At 43.0% G+C, this 19,314-nt stretch overlaps 2 protein-coding genes across 3 annotated transcripts in view; one reads left to right on the top strand and one right to left on the bottom strand.

Annotated features, from left to right (window-relative positions):
* Nucleotides 1-260: 260 nt before the first annotated feature.
* On the bottom strand, nucleotides 261-8,870 carry nmnat3 (nicotinamide nucleotide adenylyltransferase 3). Of its 2 annotated transcripts, XM_071922099.2 has the most exons (5): nucleotides 8,803-8,870; nucleotides 6,887-7,032; nucleotides 4,838-5,021; nucleotides 2,763-2,848; nucleotides 261-1,151 (listed from the first exon to the last, which is right to left on the bottom strand). In XM_071922099.2, exons 2-5 carry the CDS (start codon nucleotides 6,996-6,998, stop codon nucleotides 736-738), a joined length of 798 nt encoding a protein of 265 aa, XP_071778200.1. In that variant the 5' UTR covers nucleotides 6,999-7,032; nucleotides 8,803-8,870; the 3' UTR covers nucleotides 261-735. The 2 variants fall into 2 exon arrangements, with proteins under 2 accessions (XP_071778200.1, XP_071778201.1); XM_071922100.2 differs by lacking the exons at nucleotides 6,887-7,032; nucleotides 8,803-8,870 and adding an exon at nucleotides 5,654-5,674 and having other exon boundaries at nucleotides 4,838-5,016.
* A 3,392-nt stretch (nucleotides 8,871-12,262) lies between these two features.
* Nucleotides 12,263-19,314, top strand: part of LOC139909286 (calsyntenin-2-like) — a 153,141-nt gene continuing 146,089 nt past the window's right edge. The window contains exon 1 of the mRNA XM_078287643.1: nucleotides 12,263-12,335. Within this exon, the coding sequence (XP_078143769.1) occupies nucleotides 12,263-12,335 (73 nt within the window). The remainder of the gene's footprint in view (nucleotides 12,336-19,314) is intronic.

The following is a 19,314-nucleotide window of genomic DNA, read 5'->3' as shown; positions in this document are numbered from 1 at the left end:
GTAGCTGAGTGACTGTCAGGATTACTTAAAATCCCGAGGAGGAAGAAAGCTTCCCAGTCACACTGTGTGGCAGATAATGGGGAAACTGAAAAGATGCAGAATGAATGGCTCTTGGTGGGCTGCTAGAACGGAGACACCCACACTGCTGGACACGAGGGAAGAAAAAAAAAATGGAAATCCATCTCTGGCATCTGCTGATTTGATACAGAAAAAGAGAGCTAAAAGCAAAAAAGCCAGTCACACACAGAAAAATACTCCAAACATATAGGATTTTATTTTTATATCTCAGTCCCCATGTGATGTGCGATGTGAAAAAATAAATATGATGGAAAACCTTCAGCAGACGGGATTAAATGCATCCTAACCCACACCGTCTAATCTTCACAATAAAAACTCTCCATGGGCATTCACACTGTGGCACAAAGATGACGCTCAGTATTAGCAACAAGACTGCATGTGCATAATTCAAAATAAAACACTGACACGACACTGTGTTGATGCCCTCCACTGAAAACAAATGATGCCTGGAAAACCACATTCAGGCCAAACATGCTTCCCTTTCTTTGCAGACATTCAATTATTGAGGTTTTCTTGAGGCAAACCCCTTCAATACTGCAGTCCGCTGGAAGTAAACAGCATCCAAACTCTGGAGAAAAGCACTGATCCGGGAGTGAACCCACACTTCAACGACAAACTGAATTCAGCTCTCGTCTGCCACAGCAGTCAGTCAATCAGTCAGTCATCCAAACTCTTCAGGGGCACGTCTGCCTGCTTGGTGAGCGGCCTGAGCGCCGCGCCCTTATTCTTCCTCTCGCTGTCCTCTGTGTAGAGGTCATGCTGGTGAATATATTCGATCACAGAGTCCGGGAGCAGGTATTTGACGCTCAGACCCCGTCTCAGAGCCCGCCGCACCTCCGTGGCGCTCGTCTCGTTCCTCACCCACTCCCTCACCAGGAAAATGTTCCGTCGGTGGCGGGAGAGCGTGTCCGACTCGTGCACGGCCCGCTCCGGCTGCACCCCGCCCCGGCTGACGCAGACCAGGCCGAAACGCCCGGCCACCTCCTCCACGTGCTCGTCCAGCCACAGGCCCGGGACCTCGAAGGTGTCCAGGAAGTCGGCTCCGCACAGCAGCTTCAGCTGGGGAGACGGGCCTGGGGAGAGAGGCGGGGCAAGATGGTGAGGAGGAAGGCTGCCTAGTACCTTAATAACAACACTATATTTGAATGGAAACCTAAAAAAAGGGCCAAAAGTAAGACACGTAATGATATACAGCATGGGGCCTGGATGGGGCCTGGATGATTGTATTTATTCTAAAGACAAAACATAGTCTATGATTAATAATTCTACTTTGAGATATTTTATGAATACAGACTCATACAGATAACAAAGAGCTTGCTTCAATCGTTTGTTTTCATCTTCAAAGGTATTCACTCATCAACCCCACCAATTGCTTTCCTAACATCAAAATTAAAAGATGTTATCCAAAAAGAATTCAGCGGTGACTGGATTGTCACCCTGGACCAACGATATTTCAATCGTCAGCCTATATCGTTCCTGAGCAATCAAAGAGTTTGATGTGATCTGCAAAGTGCTGCTTTTTTTTCAAATACACGGAAACACGGGCCAATGGGTGTTTGCCAACCTGCTAGTCCACAGTCAAGCTCACAAAATGGGAATCCAATCAGAGTATTCACTGCCTGCATGATTGAACTGTCTCCTCGGAGGAAACCATGCCCAGACTGCTGAAATGCAAAATTCAAAACTGCGGGCATAGTTGATGAATGCATACGAATGACAGTGAAAATGAACAATTCATGGGGTTTGGACCAGGCAAACAAAGAGCGGGACATGTGAAAGTCTAGTTTTACAAATTACACAGTTGAGATATCCATGGTGCTGGGGGCTAAGGCAAATCATATTGGTTACACCGGGGGTTCTTCAACATTTCCCATTTAGGACTCACACTGAACTGTGATGATTACTTTTGTGTCACAGACATCACATTTAAAAAACCAAAAAGGAGACCAAGATACCAAACAAACTCAGATCTACAGTATGTATTTTCACATCGTCTTATCTTTTGAAAGAGAGTTCATTTTTTTATTCACTTCACCTCAGTGCCCTTTCCTGTTCACACTTCAATTTACACTTCTTTATGACTGTTATTCATAGCAAGTTTTGTCTCATTATGCTAAACGGAGCCGACACCAGGGTGACAGGGCTAAAACACACAGCCCTCTAATTGATTTTGATAAACCTTACATGCACGCAACCGTATCAAATCCATGAAAATGTTCCTGAATACTGATTGGCCAGCTTCCAATGACATCACAACCAGCGCACTCACACATGCTATAGCTATGTATTTGTCCAACCATGTAACAGCTATCCTTTGTGCCGTTACTCGCTCGCACGAACGGTCTTAATGGGATCCCATATGTTTAAAGCTAATGCTAATACTCTTTAGCCACTTTTGGTCAGGACTGCAGAGCACAATTGGGCCACTACTGGGCACATGCTAAGCACAGGCACACTATGTGGGATTGGTGCAAATCCTTAAACCTCACTCTGGTGAAAGGCTGACAGTATGATGCATTGAAAAGAACATTTTATCAAACATTGTGTGTTTGTTTTGGACATAGGTAGAGCTTTACATATGCATTTCATCTACAGTAGAGACTTCAATAATTTTGAAAAATAAAAAATAAAAAAGAGTGAGGGGTCAAAGGGCATGAGAATGTTTCTGAGGGCTCCAAACTTACTTGAGATGGGAGGGGGGTTTCCATTGGAGTCTTTGTCTTTCCTTGTGCTTTGCTCATACTGCTTCAGAATACGGCCAGAGTGATGCCTGAGCAAAGGCACGAGAGAGAGAGAGAGAGAGAGAGAGAGAGAGAGAGAGAGAGAGAGAGAGAGAAAGATAGAGGGAGAGAGCGAGAGAGAGAAAGATAGAGAGAGAGAGAGAAAGATAGAGGGAGAGAGGGAGAGAGAGAGAGAAAGAGAGAGAGAGAGAGAGAGAGAGAGACAAAATGAGGAATGAGTGAAAGGAATTTACAAAAAACATGAATGAAAAACTCCACTGTTTTGAAGTAAAGCCTCTTAAAGGTGTTCTGGTAGATTTGCTTGTGTGTGTGTGTGTGTGAGTGTGTGTGTGCGTGTGTGTTAGTGAGTGGGATGACGTGGTCCGCTCATAGCTTCTCACAGCCTTGGTGCTGCTTTGGGACAACGGGCCACTTCATGCCTTAATCAGCTCCCTTGTTGCGCAAACACAGCTTACAGAAGTCCAACTGACTGCCCACGCACAAGGGGATTTGAGAGAAACAGGGAGCAGGGAAGAGGGGGAGCGAGGAAGATGGAAGGAGCTGAATACTGCAGGTGGGAGAGACGCTTGTAAAGTGGGCTCAGGTGTGTGCGTATAAGCAACCATCACTTACTATGTGTTAAATGTAGACACAACATACGGTGTGTGCATTGACATAATGTATGGCACATTTTTTCCATTAGGTGCTGATTAATTCCCTTGGGTCAAACCCTCGACGAGCTCCAGCTGCACATTATTAGTGTCATATGCAGATCAAGCATTTGCAGTGGAAGCAAACAAGCAACATGCAGTGGGCCAATAATCAGGAATCCCTCACTCACTGCCTCTCATTCAGAATGCAGCACCACCTCCAGCAGCGAATGCTTACATCTCTCTTCCCCATATTCATGTCCCAGACAGCTTCCGCAACTCCACCGTGCCCACTTGAATTTATCAGCCCCTGCCCCTGATCTGACCCTGTTAAAAGCCCAGACCTGGCATAGGCCCACGCTAGTCCAACAGCCCCCTTAGTGTCTACAACCCATGATTTAGACCCAAGGACCCCGGCAACGCTCTGTTACATAAACAGTTGATGTTGGCAGAGGAGCGGCGAAGGAGAATGCATCCCAAGGGGCTGCGTTGGTGCCATGGCAGAAAAAAGAGATGTAAGGAAGGAGAAAATATTATCCCATCAAGGCTAAAAGAGAATGTACCATGAGATTGAATGGAGGGCTATCTGTGAATGGAAAGATAAAGGAGCTATTGAGTTACATTGTGTTGGTGGATATAAACCAAGACCAAGATGAAACTAAAGGATCTTTATTTTTTTTCTAGTACCTTAAAATATCTTCCTTGACACCGGGTAACCACATGCTACCACAATAAAAACAATAACTATATCGATAATAGACTGTTTTGGATATAGTCTAAGTAATTCAAGGCTCAACTGCTGTTGAAATTGGAAGGGGAAGCTTTGTGTGTAGTGCACACATCAGTAATCTCAGCTCAGATGGGTCAACATAGGAGAAATTAAATAAAGGGATGGGACACCTGTTGATATAAAGAGGTCCAAATCTCTTGACTGACATTCAGCATGCAGCCCGACACAAAATGCAACCTCAATGAAGAGTGAATGGCCACTGGTTAGCCCACAACACAATACATTCTAAAATCTAATGTACCAAATAGAGCAGAAATGACATGTTTGTGAAGTAAATCCCCTGTTTGATTAACCACTGGAGCGCTCTGAATAAAACATTAGGCACAGCAAAGCACCCAGTGGAAGGACAGGGAATTACTGACTGAGGTTATTAGGAACAACTTGTGTAATGATGAGTGTAATGATGAGTGCGGTGCTTCGACGACATGTGACAACAGGCTGTCATAATCCTAGAGTTTCTTGCATGTTATCTGAAATAAAGCAGTTGTAGACAATATAGTACAGTTGCTGCATTATTTAACTACACACATTAAATCATTTCATCATGTAGGCTTTACTCTGGCCTGGAGTTTACTGGCCGACACTAACATGTTCCGCACCTCATGGTGACCACGGTCTCTGTCCAGTCTGGCTGCTGGCTCTCCCATTCGTCAACGGTTACCCAGTCAGAGGTCTGGAGCGCCAGCTTTGCCATAGCGATTCGGTGCTTGGCCAGTACCAGGCCTTGCTTTCCATAGCCGTCACTCACTGGGGACACGACGCCACCCACCACCTGGTACTGGCCTGAAAGCAGAGAGGATTAAGATCATTTTCTGGGTCATGATAGCCCATATAGAATTGGAAGGGAGAAATCAGATGATAAAGTGAGCAGTAAGTGATACTGATGATAATGCTATTATTATTTTTTATCAGATCCCAGATAAGGGGAGGAGGAAATAATAGAAACTATTAAGAGTGAAATTATCTCTTAAATGAACTGTGTGCACAAGATTTCTGTCTTGAATGTATCAAAATTAGTTTTATAACACATACCATATGAGTAATGCATTTATACACTGACATGGCAGGCTTAACTCTTAACCCATAATCTGGATTTAAGCCATATAGGCTAGGCTATTTATTTATGACCACTTTAACAGCTGCCCTGTGTAACTCATCTGCTAACCTCCAGAGAGCGTTCAGCAGTTACCAGGCTAAGCCATGACGCTATTAAGACCACTTCTGTGACGAGGCCTTTCATTAAAAACAACAACAAAAACATATTTCTGTTTTAAACTGCACCATAGGCAAAACATACGTATTCTGCCATGGTTGAAATCAATTCTACAATCAGGCCTATAATTTCTACAACAGGATAATGCATGCACTTTACACAAAATGAGACAAAGGGCCAAACGTACCATTATATACACTACAAAGCATCTGGCAAGCATCTGGCTGTTTTCACCCTCCTGTTGCAGCTGCTGTGTAACTGATTTCAGGGTTTGGGAAACTACTTTACATATTGAGTGAAACAGCAGTTTTAGAAAACTCCACTTTTGATAAGGGAATCAAGTAGTTTACTGTGCTAATTCTGCTGTTGAAAGAGGTTAAAAACACAAACTGATCTGCAACCACAGCAGAAAAATTCAGTAACAGATCAATGAAAACAGCTCCTATATGCAGCTCACAGTAAATGCTCATGTTTACCTTCAAACCAGTCAGCTGATATCTTATAAGTAAGGCATCACAGGGAAACTATAAGAGCATTATTCAGGTTCCTGCCCGCTGTAACGCAGCGCTGTTCCCCTGGATCTAGATTCACAAAGCATCTTAGAATGGGAGAGCTGATTCAGAAGTTGTATTTTTTTAAGTTTGCATGACAATACTGACCACCTTAAGTTAAAATGGGGTTTGTTTGACCATGTGACCAGTCCAGTGATCGCAGGCCAGTATTCTTATTCTGAGCAGCTTTAGGATGAAAACAGGGCCTGGCTTATATAAGGAGTGTGTGTGTGTGCTGACATAGTTGGAACATGGGACAGAGTGGTTTGCAGCACATGTCGGGACACAAGGCCTGGGGTAACTAAGCCTTGTCCCAACCAGAACTGAACTAAGGTCAGAGGTACAACTTGTGTTTCTGCAGTATGAGGCAGCTTGACGTATGTTATCATCCTCTGGATATTACTCTGGAAATAACCGATAAAATGAATGTTGAAGCTCTTTTCCTTGTGCTGGTCTGACAGAATGTTTTTTCAGAGGGGAAAGATGATTCATATTTTCCAAGGACATGTTTGAAAATAGCTAAAGCAATACAGGAAATAGAAAAAGAAGAGCTCAGCTCAATACATAGAAAATAATGTGGAGTGCTTGACTGACGTCATTTCTCAAGAGATGTTTTCACTTATGAGGCTGTATCTGCAAAGTCAAATAAAGCACATGACAAGTGGTTTGAACTGAAAATGTAGATGTAAATGTTGTATTACACTGTACACATTGGAGAGGGACACGAAAGATGGGAGGAAAAGAGGATGACATGTAACAAAGGCCATGATTTTGAAAGGCCAATTTCAGCCTATGACATTATGAATACATTATATGCAGATTTCCGAAATATTTCACATTTTAGAATGACTTGAATCTCTCTCTCTCCACAGTGTGGATCTGACCTGTGCTGTGCATGTGGTCTCTGGCCAGCTCAAACAGCCTCATGTGCTGGTTGGTGATGGGGTTAAAGGAGCCGCAGGCTAGCAGGACCAGCGGGACCCGGCGGGAGGCCATCTTGGTTTGCCCCTTTCACACCATGGTCAAAAAAAACCTTGGAGGAAAAAGAGAGGGAAGAGTCACTGACGTCATGTGAGTCAGACAGTGGGATACGAAGGTGATGGGCCTGTAGGGACATTCTACGATTCTGTGCAGAATCGTAGGGGTCGCAGCTGACGCCCTTTATTCTATAGTGTATTTATATATAATTATGATGTCCATTTTCATATGTCCATGTTCACTGGTGCTGAAACACATGCTGTACTTATTATATTGATTCAGAGCTGAGCTGCAACATGCTGTACAAAAAAAAAAAAAAAAAATCACCTTGGCTGCATTTCCATTAACAGAACATTTGTTATTTGGTGGAGGCTTTTATCCCAAAGCGCCGTACTATGAGTACAGTTTTAATGCAGGTGGCCCCAGTGAGAGCCAAAGCCTTAACCCTGGCAGCCATGCTCTACCCATTTATCATCACAACACCCAGAGAACTTAAAAACACTGGCAAGAATGAATGGAGGGACCTTCACAGGAGTCAGACTCTGGAGGAAAACAACTGCAGAAGCATTTTTCTAATTTTTGGATGTGTTTGTAGGGGGCCTGGAGGGAAATTAACACCAGCCACCATCCAACTGCTGCTATATTTAATCTGGTAAGATTGTCTATTTTACCAGCCACTTTTATTTTATTTGTTTATATAGCCCTTTATCATAAGCTTGTCTCAAAGGACACTGTGGCAGGTAGGCAGCCATCACTTGGAGATGCTATTCTATTCTAAAGATCTACAGTAGTTGATTGGTTGGCTGGTTCACTTGACATATTTGTCTTACATTGTGTATGAATCATACAAGGATTTTGCATTTAGACCTTTGCTCATCATATATTCAGTACGCTAGTCATGAATTCAGTATGCATACTGAATTTGGAAAGAGCTTTCCAGTACTATGCACCTTATATATGGAACTAGTACATCTTAACCCTTTACATGATTTTAAATTCTTAATTGCTGACTAATTTAATGATGTCTGTGATTGTTTCTGATGATTTGTCCACGTATGTTCACTGAATGCTGACTCTGTAACATGTGATTGGATTGTGCTTATTATTTTTTGTATATGATCTGCTGCTGTTCTCAGGTCTCTCTTGAAATACAGACCTTGATCTCAATGTGACTACCTGAATAAATAAAGGTTCAATCAAAGTATTTCATTTGCTTTCTTAAGGTCAAGCTGAGAATGAAGGGATTACATCAACTCACACAACATCTTCAAGTTTACACGTGTGACCTTGCATGAGGCATACTAACTATGTGTTACAGTACCACTATATGTGACTATATGCAGTCTTGGACAGTTTTCACTGCTGTGGTCATGGGACTAGTTGGCGACTAATTATCATGTGTACCATAGGGAACTGGGTAATTCTATAATCCAGTCTCGTACAGCAACTTTTCTACATCACTGCACTGGAGACAGGCGCAGGCTTTGTGCAATGGTTGTCTCCTTTATCACTTCAGTCATAAGTATGAGTCTAGTCGATGAAGAAACTGTGAGTGGTCACGACATTAACAGTTTTCACATTGCATTTTATAAGCTAGAGAGGAAAACATAATCGCAACAACGTTCAGTAAACAAAGACAGATGCCTTGACATTGAGCAGACAGCTAGCTTTAATTAGCTTAGCTGACTAAACTACGTACAAAAAGGCAATCAGAGGATCGCATGAACGTATAAACAAAACTGAAAAGTACTCGTTTCAAACACGTATATTGTAAGATAAATAATTTTAGCTGTAAGGATAAGAACGATTATGAATTAGATTACCTTTTCTCACATTGTTGCAGTTTGCAATGCATTAGGTGCGTGTGTCACACTCATTTCATTCCCCCGCTCTGAAAAGCTCAATAGTTCCGCAGAGTACAGCTGGCGAGTAGAGCGCGACCCCTGGCGGACGCAGATCACAGTGACGGAGCTCTCCGTGGTGCTGAAACACATACACGGATAGCTGGGATGAGCGAGCAAAGCATTCGGCCAGCTTTGATCCGTGCACAAGCATGGACCTCACTTATTAGATGAAAGAGTACTTACACAGAGTCTGGCAAGTCTCTAAAACTCTCCATGTCTCTGCCCTGACTTAATCAGCTTTACTCTGCAGTATATTTAGCTTCAGTCAACTTCAGGACATTCATGCAGGCCCTGTATGGGTGAGGAGGACATTTTCCCTCAACCATAACCTGATCCTTAAAGCCCACTTGTGCCAGTGTCTTGATGAGACGGCACCAAATAGCACCATGTTCCCGGTGACCTTTCATTCCATTGTTGTTAACAGTTCGTCAAATGAAGAGGAGAAGTTTTGTCGAACACTAATTGACTACCTGTAGTACAACCGGCAACTGATTACAAAATAGTTGTGCAGCAAATGGCTTTTCCAATAACTCTGCCGCAGCACCGCGACTGGTAATAGCTTTGAAAATGGGAAAGTGCAAGGAAGTGCTATGGCATTTCAAACAGACCCCGAGCTCTTTGGATGTTGATATTAAATGTCACACATTCAATAATAAAAGTTAACGAAAGAATGAGAGGAAGGGATGTGAAAGAATGGAGAATGGAGTAAACCAGGTGACTGGCCAAAAACTTTTGTTTAATAACAATGAAGACAGGAGTTAGGCAAGATGTGAAAACACATTGGCACACACACACACACACACACACACACACACACACACACAAATACCTAATTTCACCCATAATTTCACCCATTTCACAGTATAGCGAACATTGTTATAGTCTAATGCTAAACTGATGCTAAACTGAGCAGTAGTTGTCTGTGCTTGCAGCACCTTTCATTAGTGTGTATACTTTTCATGAGCAAGTGATTGTGGCAGAGGTAAACAGAAGTAAATAGTGCCTGTGTGTATGCATGTGTGTGTTTGTGTGTGAGAAAGAGAGAGAGAGAGGGAGGGAGGGGGAGACAAAGAGGAAAATACACATTTCTGCTTTGACATCAGTTATTCCTTTGAATGTTCAATCTGTTTTGCTGAACGGTCATGACTGCCCTCCCATCCCAGCAGAGAGGAGTTTGTCCTGCCCAAATAATCTGTGATGCCACAACACTGCTGGAAGATATTACTGTGGTGTCCTCAGAATGATTTTCTAGTTTGGATGGTTTGGAGGTGATATTACCATAACATGAAGCCCGATTGGATGTTAATGTTCAGCTGTAAGAGTCCAAGGTGCAGCAGCTCTAGATAGTGTGTCTTGATGGCATCACAGGTTAGAATCTTGGTTCTCCAGTTTTGTAAGTTTGAAAACAGACTTTTTCACTTTTTCATATTCACCCATACTGAATGGACTGTCCAAGATCCTATAGCGTTAACATTTATGAGTTGTACGCATTTTAGGGTAGGTTCTTGGCAGAATGAAGTGAGCAGAATGAAGAGCAGCTGCACCATACAACGAGCATCCAGTACATTATACTTAATGAATGAAGTCATTTGTTTCAGTTAAATATTTTAGTAGCTCTGTCATAAACTCTTTGTGCATGTTAGCCAAGTGATGCTGGTTGCTTGCTTTGGCCTATTGTTAAAAAAAATAAATAAAGGCAATCTACCTACTGTCTGCTGCTATATGAGTCTGTGTAGAATTTTGTGAATAATTGAAATAATACAATGCTCTCTCTGCTCACTGGGAGGTCAGAGGTCAGTGTTAGGTACAGAGCAGCACATCTGGAGCCAGAAGAGATTCAGTGTTTTGCTCAAGGACACTTCAGCAGGGCGGATGCTTTCTGTCATGGAGGCTTGAACTTGTGTTTGTCTCCCTACTCACAACACCACCCTACTGCCCTCAATCTCCGCTCTGCTGTAACCTTAAAGTCATTAGCTGCCGCTGCATGGAAAATGCCAACTGTGTGTGTATGTGACCGTGTGTGCATGTAAATGTGTGCGTGCATGTGTTTGTCTGTGCATGTGTGTGTGTGTTCTATCTTTGTTATCCTCTTAACTCCCTTGAGGTCTGCCCCCTCTCTCTAATCCCCAGAACACACACCCACACCCAACAGGAGAAGAAGCACGGGGAATAATTGAGGAACATAAGGCGATGAGAGAAAAGCAGTCATTCTGCCACAGGGTAGAAACTGAAAGACTCAAATCTGTGAGGGGGAGTTAGCCGGCGCCGTTCAGGCTCTTGTTAGGAAGATACAGCTGGAAGAGCACCACACTGTAGTGTACCAGCAGCAGCTGTGCCATGAGATTATAAAAGGAATATCTCTTCAAAGAAAGCGTTTTTGATGATAGCAAACAACTGCGAAAAGCCAAACTTCATCTGTCATCCCTCAATTAAAGTGACACCTTATATAAGTAGTTTGAAACATTTCCCAAACGCAGCCCATCTAATCCAGGCAATTAATGCAGACGTACAGCTAAATAAACCGACTACTGCATTCAAGGACATGTACGCCTACTGAGACATGGGCTGCTGACATCTGAATACCATGGTCATCAATTGGGTTAGTAGGTGTGAGTTCAAATCTAATCGTTTTTTTAGCATCATAATGGGGAGCACAGATCAAGCGAAAATGACTAAAAATGTATTTGGAAGCTTAAAAAAGTCCAATCAGGAGAGTTTGGTGACCTACATTCAATTTATCACATTGACCAAATAATCATCAGTCATCCTATAGCCTATATACAATATTTGGAAGTTTGGTGGTCAAATGGAACTGGTGTCAAATGATAGCTAATTAGATGCAGGGACTTTGCCATAGCTGAGGGTTTAATGAATTGACATCGCTGGAATAGCTGCCCGTCGAGGAATGCAATCACTGGCAGCGAGATTTCTGTTACAGCAGCCTCGTGTCCCGGGGCGTCGAAATCAATCCCTTCCCCTCCCAACACTAAACTCCCAACACAATCATCACTGCCAAACCTCCTCCCTACACATCTCTCTCTCTCTCTCTCTCTCTCTCTCACACACACACACACAAAATTATGTGTTAGCCTACTATATTTTTTAATTAGTCAGGGTGTTATTTTGAAAAAATTCACAGGAAGTCGTATTTTTTATTGTGGCTGACTTGACAGCGGTCTCTCTCTCTCTCTCTCTCTCTCTCTCTCTCTCTCTCTGTCCCTCTCTCTCTCCTCAGTGACTGTCTCTCCACCTGCCGACTATCCCTCGCGCACCGGCCAGTTCAGAACAATCCCGCGCGTGGCGCATCACAAGAAAGTGCAGGATATCTGAGGTGGACAGACGGCAGACATCAGGTCATCTCGAAGCCAGCTCGACACCATGCAAATGCTCGGGGTCCCGTTGTCGGTGTTTTGGCTTATTTGGGGCCAGTCCTGCGCTCTCGGCGGAAAAGGTAGGCACATGAACAGCACGAATAACAACTTGCCTTCGCAACGTGTCCCCGTTTCTTCGGCTTTTGAGTTGCACAAGTTGCCAGACACCAGGAAGCGATGTCGGTTAGCTTCAGAGGGCAGGGAGGGGATTTTCCCGGTTTATTTAGGCTATTTTGGTTGCCTAAAAGCTCTCAAGTTCAGCTGGAATTTTCTTTTTTTAAGGAAATTTTGGCTAACGGTCAGCCGAGGCTCAGGCTAGGACAGCGGGACAGCTAGCCCGAAAGGTGTTCAGTTTGGTGGGAAGTTATACAGCTGTGTTGCGGGAGGCTATCAAAGATGTAGGGCTAGTGGTAAATAAAAAGGTGGCTAAACTGTGACCTCCAAGAACCATATAGACAAAAATCACATCATAACTCACGTCAGTTGGATACCACTTACTGTGTAGGCTCCTATGAATTAACACTAGACATATTTATGTCCGCCTTAAAGGTTGGCAAACTCTATTCCGCAAATAAAAAGGTGAGTAAGCGGAGTCACTGCGTCCCCGGAGGCTGCCCTCCACGCTCCGGTCGCATTTGAATTAACTGTTAATACCATAACCGCGACATTTATTGAAGATGTCAGCTTTTATATATCCGGTCGTGATGGACTGTTTTGCCTGGCTACAGATAATCGATTGCCGTTTGTAGAGGGCAGCGGCAGTCAGGACATTATATTCAATCACATCCTCATCCTGCACTGCTTTCTCACATCGTCCTCCACCTCGTCTGTGTTGAAGCTCTCTCTCTCTCTCTCTCTCTCTCTCTCTCTCTCTCTCGCTCGCTCGCTCTCACACACACGCGCACACGCACACACACAGCGCCGACTGGGGTTGTCTATGAAGGGCAACAGTGGTTCACAGTGGTATTAATTGGGTCTCCGGAGTAAGAGCACAGGGCTGACTGGCTGTCTGCGCACAACAAAACATTATCATTATTTTTCCTGTTTATAAAAGACCTTGGATGGCTTGGCGCCAGAAGGAAGCCTAAATAGGTTTCGAATGACTTAGAGAAGAGCCTCTTGCACTAAATTCCCGTTTATTTTCTATTATAATTTGATGCCTAATTCAAATTTCAAAGATGAATTTGATTTGCCAACTGGTTTGCAGCACCAAGTCCCCACCTGCTTCTTTACACCAACAACCACAGCAGTGCAGAGAAGACTACTAAAAAAAGAAACCATATAATAGACAGGTGCATCACCTGAGCTGGAGGCCAAGTGTCACATCCGTCGTAGTTGTGAAATGGTTTAGCTTCGACTCAGTAGGGACTTAGTGTCTTTACATGAAGTTATTAAAACTTGGTATCTTGTAGGGTAAAGCCAATCCCTCTCAACATGTAATGGATCAATGTGTTTGATGTGCCCTCTGTATGCTGTTTAAGAGAGAGAGGGATAGAAAGAGGGATAGAAAGCGGGATAGAAAGAGAGAGGGAGCTTTGTAAGTAAGTATATAGATTTGGTGTTTACAAGCTCAGCAGTATGTCCATGGGACAAAGACATACTGCTGCATACCTTTACATAAGAAGACGGGAAACAGACCAGAGCAGATGAATGCTCAAGAAAACAGACTGAAAGGATTTAGGGGTGCTGAATGAGAAAGAGAGAAAAAAAGAAAAGAAAACAAGATCAGATTTATGGGTGTCTTTTCAAGAGAGCCGTCTAGCTGCATTATCCTTGCCGGAACATAAATTGTGGAGGCGAAGTGGAACGCAGAAGCATAACTCAGGTTTTTCCTCTTCTGTGACTGGTGAAAGCAATGTCTGGCAACTGCTCTGCCCTCCTCTCCCTCTTCTCCTGTCTTCCTTTACTTTCTCTCTCCCCCTCTCTCTCTTTTCCCTCTCTCTCCGACTCTGACTCTGCGTCACTCTTTGCTGCTCCACTCTGTTGAGCAGATGCCATTCAGAGGGCAAATGTCACAGAGAGAGAGAGAGAGAGAGAGAGAGAGAGAGAGAGAGAGACGGGCGTTTCATCAGTCACAGGCGTTTTGTCTTCCCACAGCCATGGATTCAATTCTAAAGTTTTATGGACTTAACTGAGATGTGTAAATGTGAGACGCTCTCTTTCTGTCTCTGCGTTTTCTCATCTGGTGTGTCACATTCTCACTCTGTCCCATGGTCCCCTCTGTTACCCCCCCCCCCCCCCCCCCCCGGTTCCATTTATATTTCTCTCTCCTCCAACCTGTCCAGATTTTCTCTCTCTTTCACCCTCCTTCTCCCTCTTCTACCTTTCTTCCTCCACCCTCCTCCGTCTCCCACCCATTCTCTCTCCTTCAGTATCCCCATCCTTTCCAGCCATTGTTTGCCTCTCCTCTTCTGCGTGTGTTTTGGCGTGCAAACGAGTGTGTAAAGGACAGTATATGTGTGTTATCATGGGTGTGTGTGAGTGTGTCATGATGGCAGGTAAATGTGTTAACAAAGATTGAGCATCTTTGTGCTTTGTAATGGCATGCATAGGTGTGTAGAGGAGCGTCAGGTCTTTGTGCTGCTGGAAATATATGCAAATGAGGGCACATATGCAAATGAATGTCCTAATTTGGGTGTTAATTACTCGGCACGGCTAATTATAATATGTCTGATGAGGCGTAAGGTGGAGGAGAGGAGGGAAATAGATGGACTGCCATGGGATGATGTATGTGTGATGATGAGAGTGAGAGAGGGAAAGTGTTTGTTTGTGTGTGTGTGTGTGTATGTGTGTGTGTGAGAGAGAGAGAGAGAGAGAGAGAGAGAGAGAGAGAGACAGAGGGAGAGAGAGAGGGAGGGGTGTTTGTGTGTATTTATGGCCGTGTGTATGCCAGTATTACACCAGCTGGTCTGATGGCCCCAGTGGGGTTTTCTGGTCAGCACTGCTCAATATGTGCTGGATAAACATTGCATGCAGCACTGAGTTCTGAGAAACTCTCTCTTTCTCTCTCTCACTTATACATGAGCGCGCGCGCACACACACACACACACACTCCGACACTCAGACATCCCAGCGCTATCTGAGTTATATCAGAAACCCAAAAACCCTTTCACTTTATGTTTTTTAACAAAGACGCACCCACACACACACACACACACACACACACACACACACACAAACACACCACCTTGTACCTCTTGAAGCGTCCCCGGGTGGCAGGTTGTCAGGAAATGACGGATGGGTGGTGCTGTGGAAGAGAGAGAGAGAGAGAGACAGAGAGAGAGAGTGAGAGAGAGAAAGAGGCAAAATAAGTAGAAACATGTCTTTTTCACCTATGTATAATACATGTATACTGTATGTGTGTTAAGGTCTAATATTATGCATAGAGCATTTCCTGCATGAATCAATGTACAAACATACATGTTCAGCATATGTGCATAATAGCCAATTATGCTCTAGGGCACACATTGCACTTGTGTATTTTCCTTCATCTTTTGATCATATTCGTATGTTCACTTTTTATACTTTACTTTTATTATTGTTACCAGATGTTTCTCTTTCTTTTTCCTTAATTTGTTTATTATTTCCCCTTCTACATGCTTTGGCAACACAAATGTATTGAGAGAGAGAGAGAGAGAGAGAGAGAGAGAAAGAGAGAGATAGAGAGAGAGAGAGAGAGAACTTTCCTGAACTCTGACCCGACAACCTCAAAAGGTTTTTCAGAGGAACACATAATCTTACTAAGGATTATGCCAGTATGCCAGTGTGAAGCATTAGTTAATCCAGGGCAAGGAGCCCAGTTAGTCTCGGATTAGAACGGCTCTAGAAAGTAGTTTTCCCCAGTCGAGTGAGAAAAGTGTGAAAAGTAGCCTACTTCAGATGGAAACAAAGCCGTAAATCTAGCCATACATCTAGCTACAGCACAAGTCATTCGGTCTTTGTGATTGTGTGTTTGTGGCTATTATCTGATCCACATCGTCTGCATGGCTGTGTGTATTTATGTATGTGCATACGTGCATTCACATGTTTGATGTTGATTATTGATATTGATCAACCACTCTCTCGAGCAATTGATCTCACGGATGATAAAGTGCCATCAGTGATGCATGGATGCAACGCAGAGATTCTTGACTCAGGAAGCTGATGGATATGAAACTGAGCTGCTCTCTGAGACAGAACATGATAACAGAGCTATTGAACATGGTACTTGAAGCAATATTTCACTTTCCTCCAATAGGAGCCTGTGAATGATCAACCACCCATATTGGCTAATCTGGGAATCTGTAGTCACCTTCACTTGCTTACTAGTCTAAAAGTCAAACAAAGAAAAATGGTAATGGTAGAGTTTAGGTACTGATTTGTATTTATACATATTTATATGTATGTATATTTAAGAACAAACAAGGCGATGGTATTTCATTCAGTGTCAAAGGGCCTCATTTAGGTTCTTAGCCACACATTTTGTGAATATGAGCAAAGGCAAAATCAAAGTAGTTATGACAAATTGATCCTGAAGCCAAAATCAGTGGGTGCCATTGATTTTCACAATTTTTTAATTGATGAATGCTGTAGCCCTAGGTATAATTTTAATTTGTTTCATCTTCTCTAAAAAGATCTTACTGTGGAATTTAGTATAAAGTCAGGGAACATTTTCACAAATGAGGCCCCGAGATCCTACTTTTAAAAAATAAATTTTTCCTGTGTGCTATCATCGACATGAAGAGCACAGAAAAATCGCCTGAACACTGGCAGCAACAGCGGATCCAGCGGGCAGCTAACGAGGAGGTTGAACTTCTATGAAGGTCTGCGTGATAAAAGTTGAAAATGTTCTCCTGAAGTGAGATATCATTTTTAGTTTTCAGATAAACATACAAACCCATACTGAATAGCAATGATTGCACACTTATTGTGAAAATGGCTTACTCTGAATCACAGTAGGCTACAACTGAATAGAGCTACGTTCAACAGCGACAACATATTGCACGAGGGAATCCATACAGACTGAGCTGTAGCGCTGTGTGTGTCCCAGAGCTGGTGTCATTGAACTGGTTATCTATTGTCTCTATATACTCAGGCCTAGCAATCCTTTATTAAACAGTAGACTGTGGTCTGTTGTGACTCATGATAAAGCTTGTAGTTATGAAGACATGCACCACTGCGTACTGTTTTTAATTATAATTCCAACACAAACTTATTAGCCTGTGCGTGTGCATGTGTGTTTACACCTAATAAAATGTGTTATCAGTGAGCTGTGTGTTCCGTGCAAACCAAAAATAATATGACACACATACACACACACATGCACACACACACACAAAGCTCTTTTCATGCTACCCCTAGCTCGAGTCATCTCCTTCATCTTCTTTTCAAGTTGTCCTCTGTGGGTCTCTGGAACAGTCGGTCCAAAGCCTCAGTATAGCTACTCTTTGAAATGGCTTCATATTTGATTTTTTTTTATTGCTTGTGATTCCCTCCCCGTAGAAACCATGAAAGGCTCGTGTTTATTCCATAGAGAGATATGATTCTGGAGATGTTTTACAAACACAGGTTTGCGTGAGGAGCAGAGAGGTAGGCTAGAAAGTGAAACTACACAGTGCAGCATCACAGGTGTTGCGGCGAGTCATGCTGACACCAAAGGAAATACTTTTGAGTTTTATAATACTTTGTCTGCAAGGCAACTCAGTGTGTGACTGCAAAACAAATCATTGGTAAAACAACAAAAGAATACCTTGAGAGGAGAATGAACAAGGCTGTGTGTGTGTGTGTGTGTGTGTGTCTGCGTGTTTGAGAAGCAGACAAGAAAGGAACACCTTGCATGATTGCTCACACCTTCACATACACACACACACACACACACACACACCTGGTACACCAGAAGCTACAATCACCGCTCAGGAGGCATGGGATCACAGCGGGGGCGGGAAAATGAAAGCATGTCCTCAAGAAAGAAGGTTTTAATTTTCATGAGGCATCACAGTCAGAGGAGTTATCTCTGTTTCTCTACGTCTATCACCCTATTTCTTCTTCTTTGACTACTCTCGCTCACTCTCATCCCACCTGTCTCTGTCTGTGTCTTTGACTCCGTCTCCCTCTCCTCTTCTCCCCCTCCTGGCAGCGGTACATTAAATATGGGGTTTGGATGTGTCAGTGCAGATGTGCCTTTTGCTCCTCTCAGATCACTTCCGTATTTTCATCTTCACCTCTCTTTGTAGAGCCGCCAGTCTTGGGTCTCATCTCACACTAGAAGGAGTTTCTTCTCTGAAATTGACATTTTTTTCCCTCCTCTTTCGTCCCCTTCTTTCTCTGAGCTCCGTCCCCTCAACTTCCCCTCTCAGTCGCTTCTAGTTTTGCGGTGGCGGTGCGTTTATAAACACGTTAAGATGGTGTAACTGTGTGTGTACCATGTATGTTGTCCTACGACTAATTAGGAGCTTCCTCTGAGGACTAATTACCGCTGTTCACATCTCAGAGTGTGTGACATTGTCTATGTGTGTGTGTCCCTGCAGCAACTTTATGTACCTGCCATCTCACTAGCTTTAGAATCTGCATTTATGAGAGTGTTTTTTTGAATATGCACTTGAGTTCACTCATATAGAGACAGACAGAGACAGAGTTAGTTGTTTTCCCTTTGCCCTTTTCTCAGATGAAGTTATGGAGAGAGACAGATTCTTTATTGTCTGATTCTCAAAAACTGATACTTGGAGAGGAAGATGTACCATGTTTATAAATATATATCAGATTTATATCATTCAAGACATTGTGATTGACATTGTATATTGACTGTAAATATATATGACACAACATATGACATATTTGACTATTTTGTTGTAAATTTATAATATTGCACCTTAAGTTGTTTCCTTTTTCTGTTTCTGTGTTTCCTTTTTGCATTTTAATTATATATCATATGTACATATTGACACATATATTGTGTGTCACACATTGTGTGACTATATAGAGTCCATACTAATTAAACTTGAAGTGGGAAAAGTTATAAAAGTTATAAAACAGAGTATAGACTGTAACTTTTGTACTACTGTAATGAGAAATGGGAAACAT

Source organism: Centroberyx gerrardi, chromosome 13 (genome assembly GCF_048128805.1).
Source record: "Centroberyx gerrardi isolate f3 chromosome 13, fCenGer3.hap1.cur.20231027, whole genome shotgun sequence".
In the NCBI taxonomy this organism is placed as follows: domain Eukaryota; kingdom Metazoa; phylum Chordata; class Actinopteri; order Beryciformes; family Berycidae; genus Centroberyx; species Centroberyx gerrardi.
Note: the sequence above shows the minus strand (reverse complement) of the source record. Positions and strands in the feature narration are given on the sequence as shown.

What these genes read in the sequence shown, in the direction of transcription:
- nmnat3 (XM_071922099.2), bottom strand. Translation starts at nt 6,998, where the DNA reads ATGGCCTCCCGCCGGGTCCCGCTGGTCCTGCTAGCCTGCGGCTCCTTT. An exon ending in AGACCACATGCACAGCACAG is followed by an intron (nt 5,022 to 6,886) that starts GTCAGATCCACA and finishes CTCTGCTTTCAG; the next exon opens with GCCAGTACCAGGTGGTGGGT. An exon ending in GAGACCGTGGTCACCATGAG is followed by an intron (nt 2,849 to 4,837) that starts GTGCGGAACATG and finishes GCCTTTGCTCAG; the next exon opens with GCATCACTCTGGCCGTATTC.